Raw genomic sequence first — 22,130 nt, forward strand, 5'->3', positions numbered from 1 at the left:
TATATATATATATATATATATATATATATATATATATAAGTTTAAAATGAAGAAAAAACAAAGGTAAATTACAGACATATGAAAAAAAAGGGGGGGGGGGAGAAAAATAATAATAAAGAAATAAAACAACTGGGGAAAAAGAAAAGAAAAGGGGATAACATTTTATTGAAAAGTCCGAAAAATAAAAGATATAATCTTTTCATCAGCCCACACGATTATATCCGCAGAAAATTTATATATATATATATATATATATATAAATTTCTTTGGAAAATAAAAAAAAGTAAATTTTGAATTACACATTTTAGTTTTTGACACGTTAAAACTAGTTTTTTTTTTCTTTCTTTTTTTTTTTCTTTCTGTAGTCATCGTTACGAATTTCCAAAGTCTTAAAGCCTCAATATTTTTAATACGGCAAAACTGTAATGTAATAATTTAAAATTTTAGTAATTACTTTCAAAGCTCCTTAAGTCCATTTCATAGTTAATACAAGTGACTTTTACAACTGTGTTTTCAAAGGTTATTGTAGAAATTCCTTATGTTTCTTAAATTTCCGATCTTTTAAATATGATATTATAATAACTCGCGATTTTCAGATAGTGCAAATTGTGGTAAGTCTAAGATAGAGCACACTAATAAATTTTTCAGGGGGGCGCACCTAAGTCTACGTACGCCACTGGACATGAATTTAAGTATTAAACGTTTTTCTAATTGAAGGTAGACAAAATTAATATTTTCATATTAAGAGAAGTGGTAGCTCAGGGATAAAGCGTCCGACTTTCAATGAGGTGAACCGGGTTCGAGTCACAGCCATGGCTGGTCGATACGAATTCCGCATCCGGCTCACACCGTCACAGTGCTGACGTAAAATATCCTCAGTGGGCTCATGGGAGTCCCTTTACCATCAGGCTAACCGGGGGAGGTTTTCTTGGTTTTTCTCTCCATGTAACGCAAATGCGGGGTAGTTCGATCAAAAAGCCATCCAGGTGAATTTCTCCCAATTCTAGATCCCGGAGTTCCCTGTCTTCTGGATTGGACTCAAAATTACAAGGCTATGGAGTTGAACATTAACAGTCGTTAACCCAAAACATGGCTCGGCAGTTCAACGACGGTTATAAAATAAAAATATTTTCATTAAGATACCAAAAAGTAGAATTTTTAATTTCATTAAAAAAAAAATTACCATATTTAAGGTACGCAATATGTTGCATCATCTTTGGAAAATATGATTTCTAATAAAAAAAAATAACATTGTTTCTGTTGATACATAAAAAATTAATTTAATTATTCATTGCTGCTGCATAACGTTTTAAGTGACGTTATATCGGTATCTCATTCCAAAGAAATAGATAAAAGAAGTAATAACGGCAAACAAGGAAGTCCGTGATAATAGTTTCAGTTTTGTTTTCATTAAGAGCTCAAAATTTCACTTCCAAAATTGGCATCGCCGGCTTAACAGTTGCTATTCGATGATTTGGTTATGTAAGATTGAGGCTACTGTATGATATTTAAGTTTTACGTATTTTAATTTTGAGATGAATTCTTTAATCTTTTGTCTCCGAGATTGCTTTAATAATAAGGGTCATATCAATCGTAGACCCAGACTGTTTTATTTAACATCTTATAACAAAATGCAGTATATTCTGCTGCCGGTTAATCCGATCAAAGTGTTTAATACGCCTACTGTAAGTTGCATCAGTGTTTTAATGATCTTACACATTCATATTTCGTGTTTATAATTAGATCTGTCATGTGTATTTTAGCCTTTTAAATATACATTTTAGCTATATTCCTTAAGTATGAAGAGGGAAGACTTATAAAAACTGACTCCTTGGGATTAACCATTTAATTTTGAGGTTTGTTATGTAATAATGTTGAAATTTGTACTCTTCTTTTCGACTCTTATTTTAACGTCTTAATTTTTATTTAACATCATAAATGCTATTTTATTAAAGTTTTTAAAAGTGTATTCTACTGTGGAATAAAACTTTACATTCTTTAAAAAGGGGTTTAAAATACTTTTAGTTCAGTTTGTTCTGAAATCGTATATCGATAAACAATATAGAGAAACGAATGTATGAAGTTTCTGATATGTCTTATCATGAATCACACAATTTCAATAACTAACAGGAAAATATTGTTATGCAAACTCTTGTTCTAAATCTGTTGTTTATGACGTATGTGTCTCTGAGCCTTTTAGTCACCAAATATTTATAAAATGTAGAATTTGACAGTGATGAGGAAGAATCAGTTGGAATTTAACAAGAAATTGCAAACTTCTGAAATCATTAGGAGTTAGTGATGTATTTTGTGTATTATGTTAGATAATTGTTGCGGGGAATATTTTCGTATCATGATCTGCGGCATCAACTAGTATTGCCAACTAGATCTTAAACTTGCAAATTTGAAAGAAAAAAATTAGTAAAGGCTTACCTGGAGTGGCTACAAGTTATACTTTGCGAGTTGGTATCCTTCTGTGATGTTTTTTTTATTTATTTTAAGTTGTTTGTTGGCAGCTGCTGGGAAGTAGGCGAAACCTGCAGATTATTCTGCCGCAGATTGCAGAAATCTTCACTTGTTTAGAATCAGTTGAAGAAAAAAAAAACTATTGACCGGTGTAAATGAAAAATTTTTATAAATAAGCCGTTTTTAGCAATTTGTTAAGTTTTGAATATAGATTTTATTTTTAAAATTTTCGATTGACACTTGTTTAAGAAGCAGATTGTATTTCTCCCCAACTTTTAGATGAGTTTGATTGTAAACTATTTTCTATTAATATCCTTTCATTTGTTAGAGATTATATGGATATATTGGCTAATTAAGATTGTCTAAGTGCCAAAAGGTTTTGAAATTCTAAAAATAATATGTAACCTTGAGGTTTACCTGGGGAGTGGCTACGTTCCGAGGTGGACCCATTATATGATGTTTTTTTTTTAGTTCCTCAGACCCATTGCCTTGAAGCCCATAACATGGCGATAATTTTGGTGTAGGTACCAATACAGAAATATTACATTATTGCTTCCACTTGACTTTAACTGATTTATATTTTCATATATTGTGTTATTGTTAATTAAATTGTAATTATTTATAGCTATTTTGTTGAATCAACTTTATTGTTTTGCAGGTAACTTAGACTGGCTTTTTAGTAAGATATTTAGCTGTATTTATCAGCGTAATAATCTACCTATGGAAGAAGAAATATTTAAAGATGTGGTTATCATTGGTGAGTGGAAGTTTTTATATTTAGAAGCTACATATTATACTTTTTAAGTAGAATTCTATTGATGCTGAGTGTTCAAATTATGGTGTTTTAATTTTAATGTATGAGGGCTTAAATAATCATAAAATTTTTACATGGCATATTGGGCATGTTTGACTTTAAAATGCATGCCTGAACCAAATTTTCGCTCACCCAAACATCTTTTTCGATTGCATATTATTTTAAACTTGTGAGCATACCTCTTGTTAATAATCCGTAGTCTGAAAATGACGTGAAAGCTGTGTCAGCACTAGGGGTGCACAGCCAGGTGCTTAAGTGCCGTCCACCAGAGTACCTCTGAATATAATGAAATTTTTGTTTTTCTTTTTTGGAAATATAAAAGAAAGCTGGAAAATTTTATCTGTGCATTTGAGTCATCAATTTTAAGTCTGTGGCAAATCTGTAGCTGTCTATCACTTTTTAGGTAATTATTGCCACGGATTTCCTCAGTCTTAAAAATCTTTTTTTTAATATGGCGTTATTCTAATATACAAATTTAAAGATATCGTTGTCATTTTATTTTTTTATGAACTTTATTTGTGCCCATCACATCATTAATGTAAGAGACTTTCTTTTTATGTTTTCAGCAGTTATTGTCGGATTTTCACTTAGTTTTTAAAATCTTTTTTTTTAATGCCATATTATTCTGACTCATAAGTTTTGAATCACATTTAAATAATCCACTTTTGATTTTTGTTTATGCTGATTTCATCATAAATCAAAACTATTTTTCAATCTTGTTCTTGACAGTTATTGCTTTCCAATTCCACATGGTTTTGAAAATCCCAATATTTTTAATATGTATTATTACGACACTTGAATTACACATTAAAATGTGTACTTTTGTGTGCCAATTCATCACAAATTGAAGGGATTCTTTTATTGTTCTTTTGGTAGTTATTCCTACCAAAAGAACAATAAATTAAGAAGATTCCTTGATCAAGTATTGGGCGAAATTTGCATTGTCTTTGTGGAGGACTTTTTGATGGAACAAATTGCTATTCACGTTATAGGGAGTGGAATAGCCACAAAAATCTTCCAATATTAGCCTGACGGCTAAGAGAGTCTAATCTGTCTACCACTTAGGATATTTCACATCAGCATTAGCTGGGTGTGGAGTTTGTATCATAAGCCATCTCTGTAATTCGAACCCAGTTCACCTCATTGGGTGGAGAGCATTTTATCCCCTGAGCCACCACGGCTCTATTGTATTATTTGTCTTTTTTTTTTTTTTTCAGGAAGCAGTAGTATTATTTATATTATGAATAATATTTTTTATGCTCTTTTGCAATATTTTCTTGGATTCTGTAGACAATTATTCTTGCTAAGTTTAATAAATAATTATATATAAATTTCCAAAATTTTTAGTATAAACAACTTTAAAACAATGTTAAACTTTAAATTATTATGACAATATTTTGAAATTCCGACAAGTCTGCATGACCCTAGTTTCTCTTATAAACATTAAATAAATTAGCATTTTTTGTGCTCTAGATCCAAGTGATTTTTAAGTCTCTTAAACCTCTGTTGTGATTTCTGCCTTTACAATGATAAACAACAAAGAATCTAGTTTTTAATAGACCAGTGTAACATAGAGATAAAATCCTGTTTTGTAGAAAATTTCTGAAATCTTATAAAATTTTTTAAAGAAATTAAAATTTTTGACGAAACTAGGCATGTAATTTTTGCTTTTTTCTTTCTTTAAATTCTTAATTTATGTTTGGAATAGTGTTATTGTATAACTGTAATAAACAGTGTTTTCATGTTACATAAATATTTTGTTTTATTTATCAGCAACGTTACACCATTATGCAGTTTTTCAGAAAGTTTTTGGTTCAATATTAAAGGCTAGTAGTTTTTTAATTTTTATTCTTATTTTAAAAGGATTTGTATTTAAATATAATTACTATTTTCTGTTTTATACTCTTTGTAAATTATGTAACTTAATTACTTTGCTTATTTTCATCTGTTCATTTACTTGTACATAAAATTATATATATCTGAATAGGTAATATATGTGTAATAATTTTTTTTTGAAATTCAAAGAAAAATCTTTTAATGAATATTATGTTGTTTTTACAACCGTTGTATGTAAAATCTATTCATAACTATTAAATTTTGTCTATTGCCTGATAGTGCCCCATAATCTGATTATGAAAAAAGGAAAATGGTGTAAACAGTCAATATTTAAAAAATGCCATAATTTTGTATATGAAAGCATCTTACTATACCACTGCATTGTGTAGGCTCATTAAAATATAAAAAATTGAATATTATTATTTTAAGGATTTCAGCTAGATTAAACAATCTTAACCAAATAAAAAAATTTAATAAAATTTATAAGTTTCTGAGTCAGTCAATTTTTTTCATCAAGATAGTTATATAGTTACAAATTAAAACTTTGTTTCAAATTAAAGGCACACCTATTCAAAATGTGTATTTTAAGTTAATAAATTATTATAAATATATTAAATTAGGCTCTGATTTATTAAGCATCTGTACCAGTTTTGAAATTGTTTTTTCTCGACAGCATCAGCAACAATTGTCATTGAGGGGTTCTGATTGTACTTGTTTGTACAAATAAGTATGATGGAATTTAGCGGGAAAGTGGAAAAGCAATATTTTTATATTAACTTTGAAGTGATGTGCATGCGCAAAATTTTCATTTGAGGGTTTATTTTAAGTGAAGTGCGATTTGCTCCGAATCCAATATACTGATATTTATTTAAGGTTAAAGAATTGCACTTATGTATATTTCAGTCTATCTACTCTGCCTTGATAAATTAATGTTAAAACAATGCCCAGAATCTTAATACATCATTTGGGTGCACCAGACTATCATTTTTAGTTTTAGACTTGTTTTGTTTTGAATAAAGCCTAGGAATGTTGACTTCTGTGCTTTATGCATGAAGAGGAAAATTTAAGTTTAGTTTCAGAAACAAGGATATTTTATAAATAAAATGCCAAGTTAATATCTACTTTATTTGAAACTTAAGATATTTCTCGGTGCTAATACATAATTATTGCTTTCCTATGTCTCAGCAGTAACCAAACTTTAGAGTAATAATGTTATTTATAGCATATCTATAATTATTACTAAACAATATAAATTAAATTTTTAAAAAAATCAGTTTTTCAGAGTAGAAAATTAGAACAACTAATAAATAAAATTTGGAATAAATTAAAATGATATTGATTATGTTGCAATGTGAGCTAGTGGCGTAGTGATTACTTTTGAAAAATGGCATCAGCAATCTGAACAAGATATATGAAAGATTTTTTTTACCAGAAAACATGCAAAACTTTTATTAAATTTTTTCAAACTTTTACAAATGATTGCAGATTTTCCATTGATTGTTATAAAAATCTCATTAAACATAATTTTTGTGCTTAAAAATATATAATTATTGATTATGTTCATCTTGTAGGTAATGGACCATCAGGAATAACATTGTCATACATGCTTGCTGGTAACTGGCCATATTACAATGGTTCAACACATCCAATAGATTTTCTGAACCACAGATTGCAAGAAAATAAGGAAAAGTCTATACTTGAACAGGTATAATATTCATTACTAATACAGCTAAATGCTTTATTGCCATGTGCATATGTAGTAAGGTAGTGATATACTTCAATTCTAAAATGGTAATTTTTCCTTAAAATTCTTTTATTTTAGTACCTTAATTAAATTTTAATAATTTGGTGCTTTCAAATTTCTTTAGTACGTATGCTTATTATAATAAAGTTATAAAGAGTAAAAAATAGTCATTGTATTGGAAAATATGTTTATTTTGGTGTTTTATTTACATATCTGTTTATTGCTTTTATGATATTAATTTACTTACTGTGTTTGGAGTGATATGTTGGGATTAACTAAATTTTCTATAAAGTAGGAACATTGCTTGGCAGAAAATGTTTGCTGTACATTTTGCTCTTGTAGCTTAACAGTTATTGTTTGAAATTTGCTTCAAAAGCAAGATGCTTGGAATACATTCTTTTGCACTCTCTTTAATTAGTTACATGCAGATAATTTAATTTTCAATTTCAACAAATCAAGTCAGAATAGAAACATAAATGAATAAATTACCCCCTCCTGAAAAGACATCTTTATGCTACAAAATTGTCCGAAAATAAATCTGTTATTTGAAGTAGAATTTTTGATTTCATGAGTTAAAAGAGAAAAGAAATGTTTTCATTATATCATTATTTTCATCATTGATCACATTTATGTATAAAAATTCTTGTATATTTTATTTAAAAATATTAGAACTAGAATTTATACTTGGCATCTCTTTCCCTTGTAAATATTTTTTCTGGTAGAATAATAAATGTGATTAGAGATAAAAGTAAACTTATGCATAATTATTCATTTAAATTATGCTGCATAAATTTATTTTGTATTTCATGTTTTGAAAATATCAATAATTTAAATTTATAAGGACATTAATTTCTTGAAATGAATCATTAATTATTTTACTCAAGAAATTTTCAGGATTTTTGAGTTGGGCTCACAATCTCTCCTGATGTTCAGATTATAAATTTTAAGTTAAAAATTGTCCTGAGTGTTATAACTTATTCAATAAAATACATAAAAATCCAGACTGGTAAAATTTTTTTGTCATTTTTCCTTTATTGCACTACCTAAGGTTTTCTTTGCATATTTTTGCAATACAACTGTGCATACATTTTGGAAACTTTTTTTTCCATGATGGATTTTGTTTAAAATAACTTTTAACAATTTGATAAGTGTTAGTTTTTCTCCTTAGTATTTTACAACTGTTTTATTAAAATATTTTGACATATAAATTTTTTTTATCCACTCATTGAAGTTAGATTTTTCTGGTAATTCAGCTTATGTTTCTTGCAATTTAAAAAGTTTTTTAACTAATTATAATGTATCTGCCACATAAGTAACAAATTGTAATATACAATATAGCCTCGGAAATCTGGACTTCTCGGGATGGGAAGGTTCGGGTTTCCGAAATTTCTGGATTATAGGTATATTACTTAAACGACAGAATTATCAAAGTTTTTATGTTACCAGTTGCGTAAAATGTTTGCTATGATTAAATGCACACATTCAGATGCCTGAAGTTAATTCCAACAGCTTTAAATAAATGCACTAGGGTGCCTGCCAATCAAGAAAATGGTAATTGTCACAAAAGTGTCTCTGAATTGAAGGAGGATCACAAAAGTTCCGATTTAGTTAATGAAGCCAGGAAATTATGTTCTTTTCAAGCACTTCAGAAAGTGATAACTCAGATTCAAACTTTGCTTGTCATAGTAATATTGTATTAATAATAAAATGGTAAAAAAAAAGAAAGAAAAACAAAGCAAAAGTGATTGGAACACGAGATTTATAACTTGATCATTGTAAATAAAGTGGTTAAAAATTATGCCTAGATCAGACTTAGATAAAATGAAAAACTATCTACAAACGCAAAATCTCAATTTAAAAACTTTCTGCACATTGATTAACTCTTCTAACTAGTGTTAACTCTGTCGTCGCCACCTACATAAGGGGGAAAATTGTTTGAAAATCTAGGATTTTTTTTTAAATGTTTCATTATTATAGAACTCCATATTGATCCATACCACAGGGATAAGTTTGTTAAAAAACCAAAAAAGCTGAAATAGGAATCCAAAAATTTTTTGTGCAAAAACACTTTTTAAATTATTGAAAAAAAAAAACAGAAATTGCACAAGAGAAATGTGTATGTAGGATGCTTTTATCCATAAAATCTCATAAACATTGGACTAAAAATATTAATGCGCCATTTTTAAATCATGTGAATATGAGTCTCGATATTTAATTTTAAAATAATGTTAATTTGAATTGCAGTGGTTGATTTTATTATTCAGTGAGTTAAGACGAATCTCGATTATTGGTTTTGAAATCGCGTGAGTACGAATATCAACATTAGATTTTAAAATCACATGAATACAAATCTCAATAAATGATTTTTAAGTCACACGAGTATGAATCTCTCTGTTTCATTTTAAATTCGTGAGAATACGAATTCCGATGTATAATTTTTAAGTCACTTGAACTCGAATCATAATAGTGGCTTTTAAATCACGTGAATACTAAGCCTGATATTTGATATAAAATCATGAAAATACGAAACACGGTGCACGATCTTAAATCATGTTAATAGGAATAGAGATGTATATCTATCACAAAAAATCATGGTAGATTTGATTTTTAAGATAATATTGCTTTGTATTATGTTTTTATTGGAGCAAAGTAACCTTTTATTTATGTTTTTATTTCTCATTATTGTACATAACTTTTGAACTTGCAATGCATACAAGCAAGTGAAAGTTAAATAGAGGTTTTTAAATTATCTAAACTGGTTTTGCTCAAGATGTGTGATTGTAAATAAATATTTTTAAAATGCCACCTATGTGTCTGAGAAAACTAAATTTTATGCACCTTTTTTAATTTAGGATTTGGATTATCTTGCCGAAGGCTTAGATGGAAGATCATTAAATCCAGTATCCGTATTATATGACACATTAGTGCATCCACAAGCAGATCTTGGTATTGACACTCCATCTGTTATCTCATGGAAATTTGATCCCCTAAAGGCTGTTAACCATGTAGTAATTGGCAGAGATGACCCTGGAGGTTCCTGGCAAGTAAGTTATTTAGTTTTTGTATTTTGTTTTAAATCATACTAGACTTGTTCTTTCACCGACTGCTGAGGTACCCTTCAAGCTTTGAGTATCTTGTTAAAATTGTATAACTTTTATCTCATGCGGTGAAACCTGTTAGTTTTCCATCAAAACTAATGCTGATTTATAAAGATTTCTAGGTCAAAAACTTGAAACCTTAACAATTTAATTCTATTCGACTTTTCATTATTTTAAGCTCTATTTTTAATCATTTACTAGCACTAGGACTGGGCGAGGTTAAGATTTTGGCATCGCAATGTATATTCAGAAAAATTTTGACATTTAAATGAAAGTGATCTAATGAAATTAAACACTGAAATGATTAAATTTCAACTGTAAAGATTCCATAAAGAACTTCAAAATTCATATTCAATTAAAACAGACTGCAGCATCATTTTCCAAAGAATCCAAATTCAAAAGTAAGCAACAACCAAATCATGTTCATTCTGACGTCTGTGGTCTATCAAATCATCGTATGTAATGACGTCGACAAATCACCCTGTACAGTGATCAATTTCCTTCAAATGAAAGATAAAGTCAAAGAAGCTTGATAATTTCTAAAGCTCAAGTAGGAAAACAAATCAGAATGAAAATCAAAACACTGTGTGGGTAACGGATTAGAATATTGTGGTGCAGTATTTTAAACACCCTCAAGAGCATGTTATCTGGTGAGAAAAATCAGCTATTTGAAGCCCAAAACAGATTCGAATTGTCAAAAGGCAGTACATTGTTTGAAATGGCCAAATTTCTCCTTTTACAATTTGAACTTTTCCCTAGTCTTTGAGCTAGAGGTGTGAACTGTGCTTTTTACATAAGAAATAAATCTCCTACAGGAGGTGTTATTAAAAACTTAATTCCTTATAAACTGTTTTAATTTCTGACTCGGGCCTAGTGTATCCAATTTCAAAATTTTCGAATAGTAAGCTAATATTTCAAACAAACAACAAAAAGCAAAGTTTGATCCCCGATCAAGTAAATATATTTTTGTTTGTTATTTAACAGTAACAAAAGCTTATATGCTGTAGAATAAAAAGAAACAAAATTAATTGTGAACTGTGACATCAGATTCATAGAGGAGTTTTATAATTACAAGCCTATTTCAAACTTTGACTTCATGAAGCAACAACAAACTAACGTCAATCCAGTCACTAGTTTAACTCCTCCTTATGCAAAAAATGAACCTCTTTCAACTAAGGAAGATGTGATATTAACCTAGAGCTCTGGAAACGAAAGCCTAACTCCTCCACCGTTGAACATAAAGTCTAGCCCAATAACACAACCTGTTTTTGGCAGGACAAGATTTTTACGTATGGGAAAGACCTGGAAACTTAACAAACAAAAAATAGAAAACTAAAATAATTTGTTTATTTCTGATGTTTGAAAAACAAACCAAAGTGTTAATGAAACACTTGCTAGGCATAATAATTTAGTTAGGAAGAAAGTTAAAGAGGAGAAATATGAATCTTTTTAACTAAAAGCTTGGAAGCTAGTGGCCAAGACCTTGAGGTCATATTGAATATATAAATACTATTCTAGGTCATATTGAACACTTAATCATAAGTTGGTAGTATAGAATTGCAGAATTCTAATAGTGAGTCAAAAAGAGGCCAAAATGTTAAAGTTCTAGCTACTTTAACTTTGCTCAAACTCATTATTTAGTTTTAAGTTAAAAAAATATTTAATTTTAAGTAAAAGAAAGGAGACACTTTTCGAACGAATTTTCTTGCCCAAAACACAGAATCTTTGATCACAGAATGTTTTCAAAATGAAATAAATAGGAATGAAAATCAAATGATTTTTATGGTATCGTTATTTAGTGAATAACTTAAAAGAAACATCTGATTTTAAATAACTTATGACATTCAATTTAGCATTAAAATTTTACTAGATCAAGAAAAAAAAAATTTAAATAAATAAATAAATTTTTAATTTATTATTTAAAAATTTCAAATGTCTTAGTGTAAATGTAAAACTCTCATGTTCGTAGAAACTGAAAGAATTTAATATAATCTCATAAAAATTTATATGCTATCTATTGGTATCACAAGGCAAATTGTGATTGATATTTAAAGAAAAAAAAATCCCCCTTCCCCCCAATTGCGCATGCTCAAGCGTGGCTGCTCTTCTGATGTATGCTTTTCTCTTTTATATGTATTCATGTTCCAGCCCTCATTACAGCAATAACTCCTTGTATTGTTTACCTATATTCCTGTTATGATCTTCATTATGTTTAACAATAAAATATGTTCCTACTAACTTATTATTTTGGAAGCCCATCCAACAATTCCTATAAAACTTTTATTTCAATGGTCAACATTTTAGAAAAACCTTGGTTAAAATCAGAAAGTTTGGCATTTGTTTTTTTCTTTCTTTCTTTTTTTTTTTTTTGAGGAATAAATATGGTTCTTGGTAATTTATGTCGACTTGTAGTCAACATACAAGGGTGGTCAACTTGACAGGTTTCATTGTACTTCATTTTGATTCTGTCACATTTTGAATAAGTATTAGAAGTAAAGAAGAATCTGAAGTAGCTTATTTTTAAATTTTCACTATAATCTTTACTTTCTAAATATTTTTGTTAGTAATAAAAAGTCATTATTCTACACTTGTATCTGTTAATGTTTATCTAAATGGACCTCTTAAATACAATTTAAAAAGTCTATTTTGCTGTTTTTGTCGAGGATTTTTAAACGTGTGTTTCATAGCTATCTAAACTGTTTAAATATTTTATATTTTTTTTGTGCTACTGCACATGTAGTATTAAAGGCAGACCTAACCTCAAATGAGCAATTTCTTAAAATTATGTTGTAGAAGTTACAGCACATGGTAACAGTAATTTTTTTTTTGCAGTAGCAATTTTATTTTTTGTTAAACTGTTTGAGTTTTTAATGAGAGTTTAATTAAAATATTTTTAAAAAAAATTTTTGTATATTCGTTACAAATTGGTTGCTGTTTATAAAAATTTTTATTTTTTAGAAAATGGATAAATCTGCTTTAACTCTTAGTCACAGTTCTTGGATGGAACTTCCCAGTCTCAATATACAAGACTGGGACAGAAATCGAATCAAGTATGTAGATAGAATTTCTCTTGCTTCCTGCGTAAAATTACTATTTGATTACTTATATGTATGTTAATGATATTGTTATTATTTATATGATGTTACAAAATTATTTTAAGAATTGCAATATTTTATTCATTTCTCATAAGATATTAAAATTAAACCCAAGAACATAGTCGTAAATTGTTATAAAATAGTTAAATTAGGTAGTCTCCGGTGTCTTTGTGAGATATTAATATTCCTTACTATTAAAATATTCTAATTTTGCATTGACATAATACCTAATAAAAGGCTTAAATATTAAAAAAGATGTTTTTTTTTTTTTTTCAATTTATGCATATAAACTTCTGGTTAAAACAAAATGACTTATGTTCATCCGCTTGACTATCTACTGCTTTATGTGTTAACACTATAAAACTTCTAATAATTTTTATAAGTTACAAGCTCAATTGTAAATGGGAAGTAATTATGGCTATTTGAACCACATTTTACCATACATTGAAAGTTTGTGGGAAAATTTGTTTAAAATAAAGTTTATCATTTCAAATTTAAATGCTCAGTTGTATATTCGTTTGCCAGAGAAAATTGTACATTTCTTTAGTTCTTTACCCTTTTTAAAAATAGTCTAATGTATGTATATTTTACAAATAATGTCCTTGTTTTTACCAACTACAAGGTCTGCAATTTGCTTTTTAACATAACGGAGCATTGTGATACCATTGTAGGCATTATATATTTCCTAACTTGTAAAATTTTTTTGATTTCCTAAATTTAATTTTTTTATCGTTCTTAATTCTAATATAATTAAGTTAAATCAATTATTTAATTTTTATCGCAATTTATGAAAAGCAAATATAAATACTTATGTTCTTAGCAATCAATTTAATGGTTAACTTTTTAATTCAATACAAGTGTATAAGTCATTAATTCAGTGTTGGGACTATTTGAATATCAAAAAACTATTTTTAACTTTAACCCACTGACGGTTCTGCACGTAAAAAGTCGCATTTTAACCTGCAGTCTTCTCTGCATAGCAAAACCGGTTTTCCCATGTTAATAGATAGGGGAACTGTGTGTAGGGGAGAAACATTCTCCCAATTTTGCCCATTTCCATAACCGCCAGTGGGTTAAGCTGCTTTATTTCTCTAACCCCAGAAATGTTTTGTTACAAGGTTATATTAAATTCTCACGGTCATTTTAGTGATTAAACTGTAGTCAGATTATTTAAAGCTTAATGTTAACACAATGCTGGCTTTGTTTTTGTCTGTTATTTGCTGCTAATTTGCCAACTCTAAATCTCATCCTACTCTTCTAAGTGTCCATTAGCAGGATTTTCATCACAGAAAAAAAATGTGGGGGAGAATTTCTCACCCTTTTCCAAAAACAGAATGAGATTTCTTAAAATTGAGATTGAAAAATTATAAGAGAACACAAATAGGCGCAAAGAAAATTATTTCTTTAATTATGCGATTACAAAAATTTTCAATAGTTTTTTTTTTTTTTTTTTTTTGATGCATTAAATATTTTTGCCTCATTATCTCAAGGAAATACTTATTTTTCTAATATAAAATAGAAATTTCAGCATACTATGAACTAATAAAGATAAGTTAAAGTGAAAGCATGCTACATTAATTGCACCTAAACTTACCCACTCAGATATTCCTTTTTGGAAATGTGTAATCAGTATACATTTTTTAATGACTATTCTTGCTTCTGAATAGTAGTTTTCACTTATACTATTAAACCTTATTATATCAGGACCTTCAGTGAGAAAATATATCCAAATTACTGAGGTTTTTAAAAGAAAGTGGGAAAAAAAAACAAGTTGTAAATTATTAATCTAGTTAACGTGCAAAATATATTACTAAATTGCGAAACTGCAAGATCTGAACGCGAAAAAGGAAAAAGTAGGTCTTAACTAATTATTTGCAAAATACATTCAAGTCGCAGGGGGGAAAAAACGTTGCTCTAAACGATTAATTTAATCAGTGTGCAAAATGTATTAAAATCACAAAATACAAAAATAAAATAATTTATTTCAGTTAAAATGCGAAATTTATCTACATTGCTAGAGGTAAGGAAAGGAAAAAAAGTATTTTTAAGCAATTACTTCAGTTGAAATATATCCAATTCTAAGATGGTGAAAAACACACATTTTAATAGAATAATTCAGTTAAAATGGAAAATACGTCCTAATCATGAAATGTGAAAAAAATACTAATGAAGGAAACAGTTCTAATGCAAGCTTTCTTCAATTGAAATGCAAAATATATCCAAACAGCAAATGTACGAAGAAAATAAAATGCAATGTAAAAAATTTGGTTAAAATGGAAAATTTTTCCTATTGAAATCGTTTAAGTACAAATGAGAGTAGGGGGTTATTCTCTTCAAATTCAGTGCAAAATTCATCCAAACTGCTGAAATAAAATATTTCTTAACTAATGATTCAGTTGAAAAGCAAAATGCACAAAAATCTTTGAAATACAATAACAGAGGAAAAGAAGAAGAGAGACATGTTTGGAAATTAATTAATAATTTGGATAAAATGTTATATATACCATGAAGCTAAATAAAAACACAGCGGCGATCATTTGATCTTCAACTGCATTTTAGAAAGTACCAACTGAAAAGAATGAAGTCAACCAAACCCTTTTTTTTTTACCTCAACGCAAAAGAAAGGTGAATAGAGATTATAGACTATTTTATGGATTTCATGGTTATTTTTTTTATTTTGCTGATGTAAGGAGTTTCCTCATAAATAAATGTAGTTTTTGAAATGCAGTTGTAGTAATGACCGTTTTAGGCAAATTTTTATAAGCATCTGTCATATCTCAGTTCATTTAATACAGATAATGAAAATTCATGAGAGAAAGAACTTAATTACTTCGAGTTACAAAATTTTAATGTACGGTGAATTAAACTTATTAAATACAAATTGTAAATATATTCTAGAAATGATAAATATATTTGGAATTTTTTAAAAACATAAAAAATGTGACTGTTATGGTCGATTCCACCTGATATATAATCAGCTGCTGGCGATTTTTTGGGTTCCACCTACTCTGATTCGGCTTACTTACCGCTTCTAAAAGGATTCTTCTTATTTCACTTTAAGGCAAAGTTTGCAGAGCATGTAAATAATGCTATTTGATTTTCCATTTTCACCCATTTCTCTAAATTTCGATCTTAATTTTTTTTCTCCATTTGGCTGAATTATGTCTATATTTGTTTTGTTCATCTCTATCGGCATTTGTTTAATTTTTATTTGTTTTTCTCTATGTGGAAGGTGTTTTCTTAGATATTTTTCCATCTTACATTCATGTAAAAATAATGAATTTAAACGTATTGGGATCTCAATCTCATGTGTTTTGAAAGGGGTTTCTTGGTTTAGAAGGGCTGTTCTTCCGCTCAAATCATGTCTGAACAAGGCGAGTGACAAGGGAAGCTAAATAAGTGAAATAAACATTAAAAAGAATGAAAAATAGTGGAATTTGAAAATTTTTCCAAAAATACGGGATATTTGCTCATTTTGAAATTTATTTAGAGAGTGCTTGAATTTCTCATGTTAACAATTTTATAATGTGAGAAAAGGAACAAATATGTGAGTTTTCTGCATTGCAGTGTAAATACTGATTTGGAAATATTCATTCACTGGTAATTTAAAATTCTTGGCATTAGGACTGGGATTGTTTGGACACCGAATGACCCCTCAGTCTCTGACCATTAAAAAATATTGAAAATTTGTCATGAAAATATAGTAGTGTCTTCGCCTAGTAAAGAGAGGTTGCTTTATTTTATTTTATTATAAGTATGGCCATATTTTGTTTTGTTAACTTTACAAATTTTCCACTGTAAATCAACAAGTTTTATTGAAACTTTCTGTGCAGTAATCCCTTTCACTAAAAATGAAAATGTACCTGAAATTTCCAATATACCTACATAAGTTTTAAATAAAATAAAATACAACAAAAATATTGTAAGTTAATTCTGAATATTTTTTGTTAGAATTTTTTGTATTTTTTAATGCATAAAATGTCTTTTGAAAATGTTACAAAAATGAGTAAAATCATAATTCAATACAAATTGAAAATAGTACTTTGATAACAGTAACTAAAATTTAGTCTTTAAAACTTAAACAAGCACTTCATTTTAATATATGCTTTTCATTATAACAAGCATAAAATGTGTTGAACATGATGGAAAAAAAAAAATAAGTTCCTCTAACATTTTATTTTAACTTGTTCAATAATTACATTATTTAACTAATTTTAAATGTGTTCAGAAAATGAATTTGATGCTATATTTCATTTTAAGCATTTTTAGAACATTATGATCACATCAATTTATGGATATTTTTGCATGAAAGTTATGATATCTAAACTTTTAAAAATAACATATTGATGTTTATTTAAAGGAATGCAGTAACTATTTAAACTTAAAAGTGAAAAATTTTTATGAGAAAATATAGTATTTATTCATTTGGTACTGTTCAAACTAAACTATTTTTATAAATAATAAAAAAGTAAGCTTTTAAAGAGATTACTTTTTAAGAAAAACGAGACTTTGTTTTTTTTTAGGGAAAAAAAAACATTTGATTTTAACCTGCAAACCCTGGTGCAAGGGTCAAATTGATTAAAAAAAGAAAAGAATTTTCCATGGGGAAAGGGAATTTTGAGTTTTTAATTTGTCTTTTCAACTTGTGGGGACTTTTAACCTGTGTTGTTCAGAGGAAAAGTTCAAAAGATGCTGTTGTCTAAAATATTTCACATAAGCAGCATCATTTTATCTCCTTTCTTTGCTAAGATAAAAGAAGATGACAGAAGAACTATTACAGTGTAACGTCCCATATCCGGACGTCCCTTTTCCGGAAGGGTCGATTTCCCGGACACTTTTTAACAATCAAAATAAACAAACATTTCTTCATCTTTCCCTCTCCTTAAAAAAAAAAAAAAAAAAAACGAAGTCTTTTGACAGGTTTTTCCCCTTCTCAGCTTCTAGAGATCTATGCATTGAACCCATAAATCAACAGAAGATCTACTAAGACCATGACGCTCCTCCTCTGGAATGCAGGAAACGGGGGGGGGGGTGTTTTCAAAAGAGCACAACTGAGTCCCCTCCCTCCCCCTTCTTTCTATGCAGCTGGCTAGTAAAAGAGGCATTTCCTGGAACCTTTTTGAACGTTAAACTGGAGGGGGAATCCCCTTTAGACACACAAGAAAAAATAAAGAGAACCCAATTAGCATGCCACGCCTTTAAGCTTGATTGATAGCCAATGATGGGAGAGAAAATAAGAATTTGTCTCTACCCCGCCCTCAACTTGAATGACAAGTAAGGAGGAAATGAATTTTTCTTCTCCACCTACCCACCTTATTGAATGACGGGAATTTCCCCTTCTTGCTTGAATCGTTCTAGTTCAAAATGGTGGAGAGAGCAATTAATATTTTCATAACTGGGAATTTTTTTCGTTTTCTATATTTATTTTTAAAATAGCAATAATTATTTTTTTTCTAATATTTTGTTTATGATTGATTAGATATCATTCTAATACTAAAACATTATTGCCCGAAAAATAATGTTTATTTATTTTCTGCTTCTCAGATTCAGATCATTTTAAGCTTTGTTTACCTTGGAAGTCAATTATACGCAAAAATCAAATATACGGACTTCAGAAAGTCCCGCCGATTCCGGATACGCGACTTTCCACTGTAATTCGTTAATAATGAAATAATTTAACAATATTTTTAGTTACGGATAAGGCAAAAAATTTGCATGCTTTAAAAAATGGTCGAAAAAATGACATTGTCGCAGAACGTTACAGAGTTCGTGCAGAAATTTTTTTTTGAAAAATTAAAAAAATTTTATTTTTCTCTTCTACAGAATCTCATAAATAATATTGAATCATGCATGTAGATAATCACTTTTTGACAATCTCAGTTTGATAGTGATTTCTCCATAATCGTTAAATCCGATATTTTTAATACGTTATTATTTATTACAACAACCTAATCTCGAAACTAAACACTCATTTTAGGAGCCCTATTCATGTGATCTTGTCATCCTTAATCGTGAGATGTTTTTTTTTTCGGCAATTACTACTACAGATTTCATGATTTAAGTATTTTTTAATTGTGATAATTATTTACAAAATGAGACAAAGGAAATAATTTGTCCTCCCCCCCTCCCTCCCAACAAAATGCAAGAATATCCCCCATAATATGAGAATAAAGAATTATTACATGTTCTATTAAAAAAAGTTTTTTTGTTTGTTTTATTTTAAATTAGTAACAAATATGTTTGTTATTATTAAAACTATCTTGCAGAAAGATATTAGTGCTAGAGAGTTTTGTCACAGGTAGCTCGAAAAAATTCTGCCTCAGGGATCAAATGAATATTTGAATGTTTATTAAATTAATATTTTTTGTAATATATAAGATTGAAGTATTTAAGCTTAACTGTTTGAATTTTTTCCTATCATATCCAGATTCACATCCAGAAAGCTTCTAAATATTTTTATTTTAACTTTGTATAAAAAACTGAAAATATGCTCTGATGTTATATATTTCTATATTGTGTTTAGTTTTGGGTTATTAAAATATTATCTACTATATGTTTTGTTCTCTTTAGGTTACAATCTGGTTTAAAGCAGAAAAGAGCTAATGTAAGAACTGTTGCCAATTATTACCATTCATATGTCCAATCACAAGGGCTAAGCCCATATTTTCTGAATAGATCTGTTGTTACTTCAGTTTTGCCTGTGGAACAAGACATTGCTCAAGCATTAGGATTTGATAAGCTGTGGAGAGTTTATGGCTACACCTTTGTCTCTGATTCTTCATCTACATGTAAAAATTTTAAGTACATAACTCCACATGTTGTTTTAGCTACTGGGAATTCCGATAAACCTAATATGTTAAATGTTGAAGGGGAAAATTTACCATTTGTATCACATTCATCATCAAATTTAGAAACATTAATAAGGAACCAAAAATCACCTAATAAAGTTAGTAAGTTACTCATTGTGGGAGCAGGGCTCAGTGCTGCAGATGCTGTAATCACAGCTCGTTTTTATGGCATTCCAACTATTCATGTATTTCGACGTTCAGTCTGTGATCCAGATCTCATTTTCAATAAAATTCCACAAGACTTGTACCCTGAATATTACAAAGTATATCAAATGATGCAAGATTCTGACCATTATGAAGGTTACAAAGCATATTCTAGTTCAAAAATTGAATGTATTAAACCCAATGGCAGAGTAATGATTAATTCATGCAAACATGGTAAGGAAATATCAGTAGTAAATGTTTCACACGTTCTTGTTCTCATTGGTAGGCAGCCTGATTTGTCATATTTACCGCATAAAGCATTAAAGCTTGGTATAAATCCAGACAAATCTGTTGATTGTAAAAAGAATCCTGTTGATATAAATTTATATAATCACGAAAGTGTCTTCTATCCTGGAATATTTGCTGTTGGTCCTCTTGTTGGTGATAATTTTGTTAGATTTGTTCAAGGAGGATGTCTTGCAGTTGCTAGTCATGTTGTTAAAACAAAATATGAAAGTTTATTGAATTGTTGTGCTACTTTATCTGAATGACGCTCACTGATATAAATCTTAATTGCATTACTTTATCAGAGATATTATGTACCAAAAATATTGAAGTTAATATCTATTCAAAATAACTTACCATTCTTGTTATTTCTTTGAATTCTTACATATATTTCACTATATTTTGTTTCACTCTTAGACACTTGCATATGCTTCCATGAACAAGAACTTCATCAAGTTTATTTGTATTGCTATATATGCACAGTATCATAATATGCAGCTACATGTTTTTATAGATGTGTAATCCACAAATAAACTTTACACAGTCTTGTAAATAGATGTTATTATAGTCGGTTATTAAAAATTTCTGAACCTGTTATTTTGCACTTGTTTGCTTCAAGACTATGTCCTTTAAAATATTTGCTATCTACTTTACTAATAATATCAGATTTTTTTTTTTCAAAATATATTCTGTGTGATATTAATAGTCATTAACTCTTGCGAAAATACTTCTGTCTGTTTTTGTTATTGATGCAAGCATTCCAACCATTAGATGAATTTTTTTCTATTGAAAATATTTGAGATTAAACAAAAGAAGGAAGTTTTTTATTACAATATAGAGTTCTATTTGATTTAAATTGTTTTAAGTTATGATAAATCTCAATTTGTGATTTTTTAAAAAAAAATAGCAATTTTTTTTTTTGTTGGTCTTTATTTGGTAAACATCTGCGGTTGTTCGAATTCTTATTATATAAAAATAATACCTTACAACTTATACTGTCAAACCTTGTTGACCTTCAATGAAAGTGGCAAAAACTGCACGTTAAAAATTTTTTACATTATCGGTTCAGAACAGTTTTAATAAAAATCGTACAAGGCACTTTCTCTTATCTATTAAAGCAAAAAACAGCTTAAAATTGTAACTTAAGATGTGTGGAAAGTATTATATCTGTTTTATATATCTGTTATATCTGTTCTAGTTTTATATCTGTATACAATTTAACAGGAAACAAGAAATTAGTTCATGTTAACGAGGTTTGACTGTATCTTGATTTGTTACTCATAATATATGCCACTTAAAATTACATTAAGTTTATTTTATCTATATACATATTTTATAAAACACATTTTTCTCAAATCTTGAATATTATTTTTCCTGATTGAATTACTTAGAAACATAGTAAATTTTTAAAAAAGTCTTACAAGGCTCTACCAATTATCTATATTCCTGTGCAGAATTTTTTATAATGGGCTTTAGCATAATCATTTTTTTGGGTCTTAAGAATTTATGTTTAAGATAATGTTATAATTTTTTTTATTGCATGTGTTCGTATGAAGGATATTTCAATTTCTTAGATCATTTTTAACTTGCCTCCATGATTTTTATTGTTATAAACTATATTGTGTGTAATCAAACAGTCCAGGAAGCATATTGCATTTGTTGCAGAGTTATTCTCTAATCGGACCAAGCAAATTTAGTTCAAAATGTTGTGGTTTAAAAAATTCATACAAATTTCAAATTTTTGTGTTTTAAACTTAAATATGTAACAGTTTTTTAATTCATTTTTACCTATTTTATCTA

General features: G+C 28.4%; 1 protein-coding gene across 6 annotated transcripts in view; it reads left to right on the forward strand.

Annotated features, from left to right (window-relative positions):
- The window catches only part of LOC107443980 (oxidative stress-induced growth inhibitor 1), a 39,237-nt gene extending 18,095 nt beyond the window's left edge, over positions 1–21,142 (forward strand). Inside the window, exons 1-7 of one of the 6 annotated variants that reach the window (XM_087155077.1) lie at positions 1,450–1,685; positions 1,764–1,856; positions 3,125–3,223; positions 6,688–6,821; positions 9,713–9,904; positions 12,917–13,008; positions 19,624–21,142. In XM_087155077.1, coding sequence (XP_087011203.1) covers positions 3,187–3,223; positions 6,688–6,821; positions 9,713–9,904; positions 12,917–13,008; positions 19,624–20,596 — 1,428 coding nt within the window. In that variant the 5' untranslated portion in view covers positions 1,450–1,685; positions 1,764–1,856; positions 3,125–3,186 and the 3' untranslated portion in view covers positions 20,597–21,142. Of the gene's footprint in view, positions 1–1,379; positions 1,686–1,763; positions 1,857–3,124; positions 3,224–5,053; positions 5,107–6,687; positions 6,822–9,712; positions 9,905–12,916; positions 13,009–19,623 lie in introns of those variants that run through there. The other 5 variants (XM_016058015.4, XM_071187606.2, XM_071187607.2 and 2 more) reach the window with 5 other exon arrangements.
- The last annotated feature ends 988 nt before the right edge of the window (positions 21,143–22,130 follow it).

The sequence above is a fragment of the Parasteatoda tepidariorum genome, chromosome 11, assembly GCF_982258835.1.
Source record: "Parasteatoda tepidariorum strain Cologne lab strain chromosome 11, Ptep-v5.0, whole genome shotgun sequence".
In the NCBI taxonomy this organism is placed as follows: Eukaryota; Metazoa; Arthropoda; class Arachnida; order Araneae; family Theridiidae; genus Parasteatoda; species Parasteatoda tepidariorum.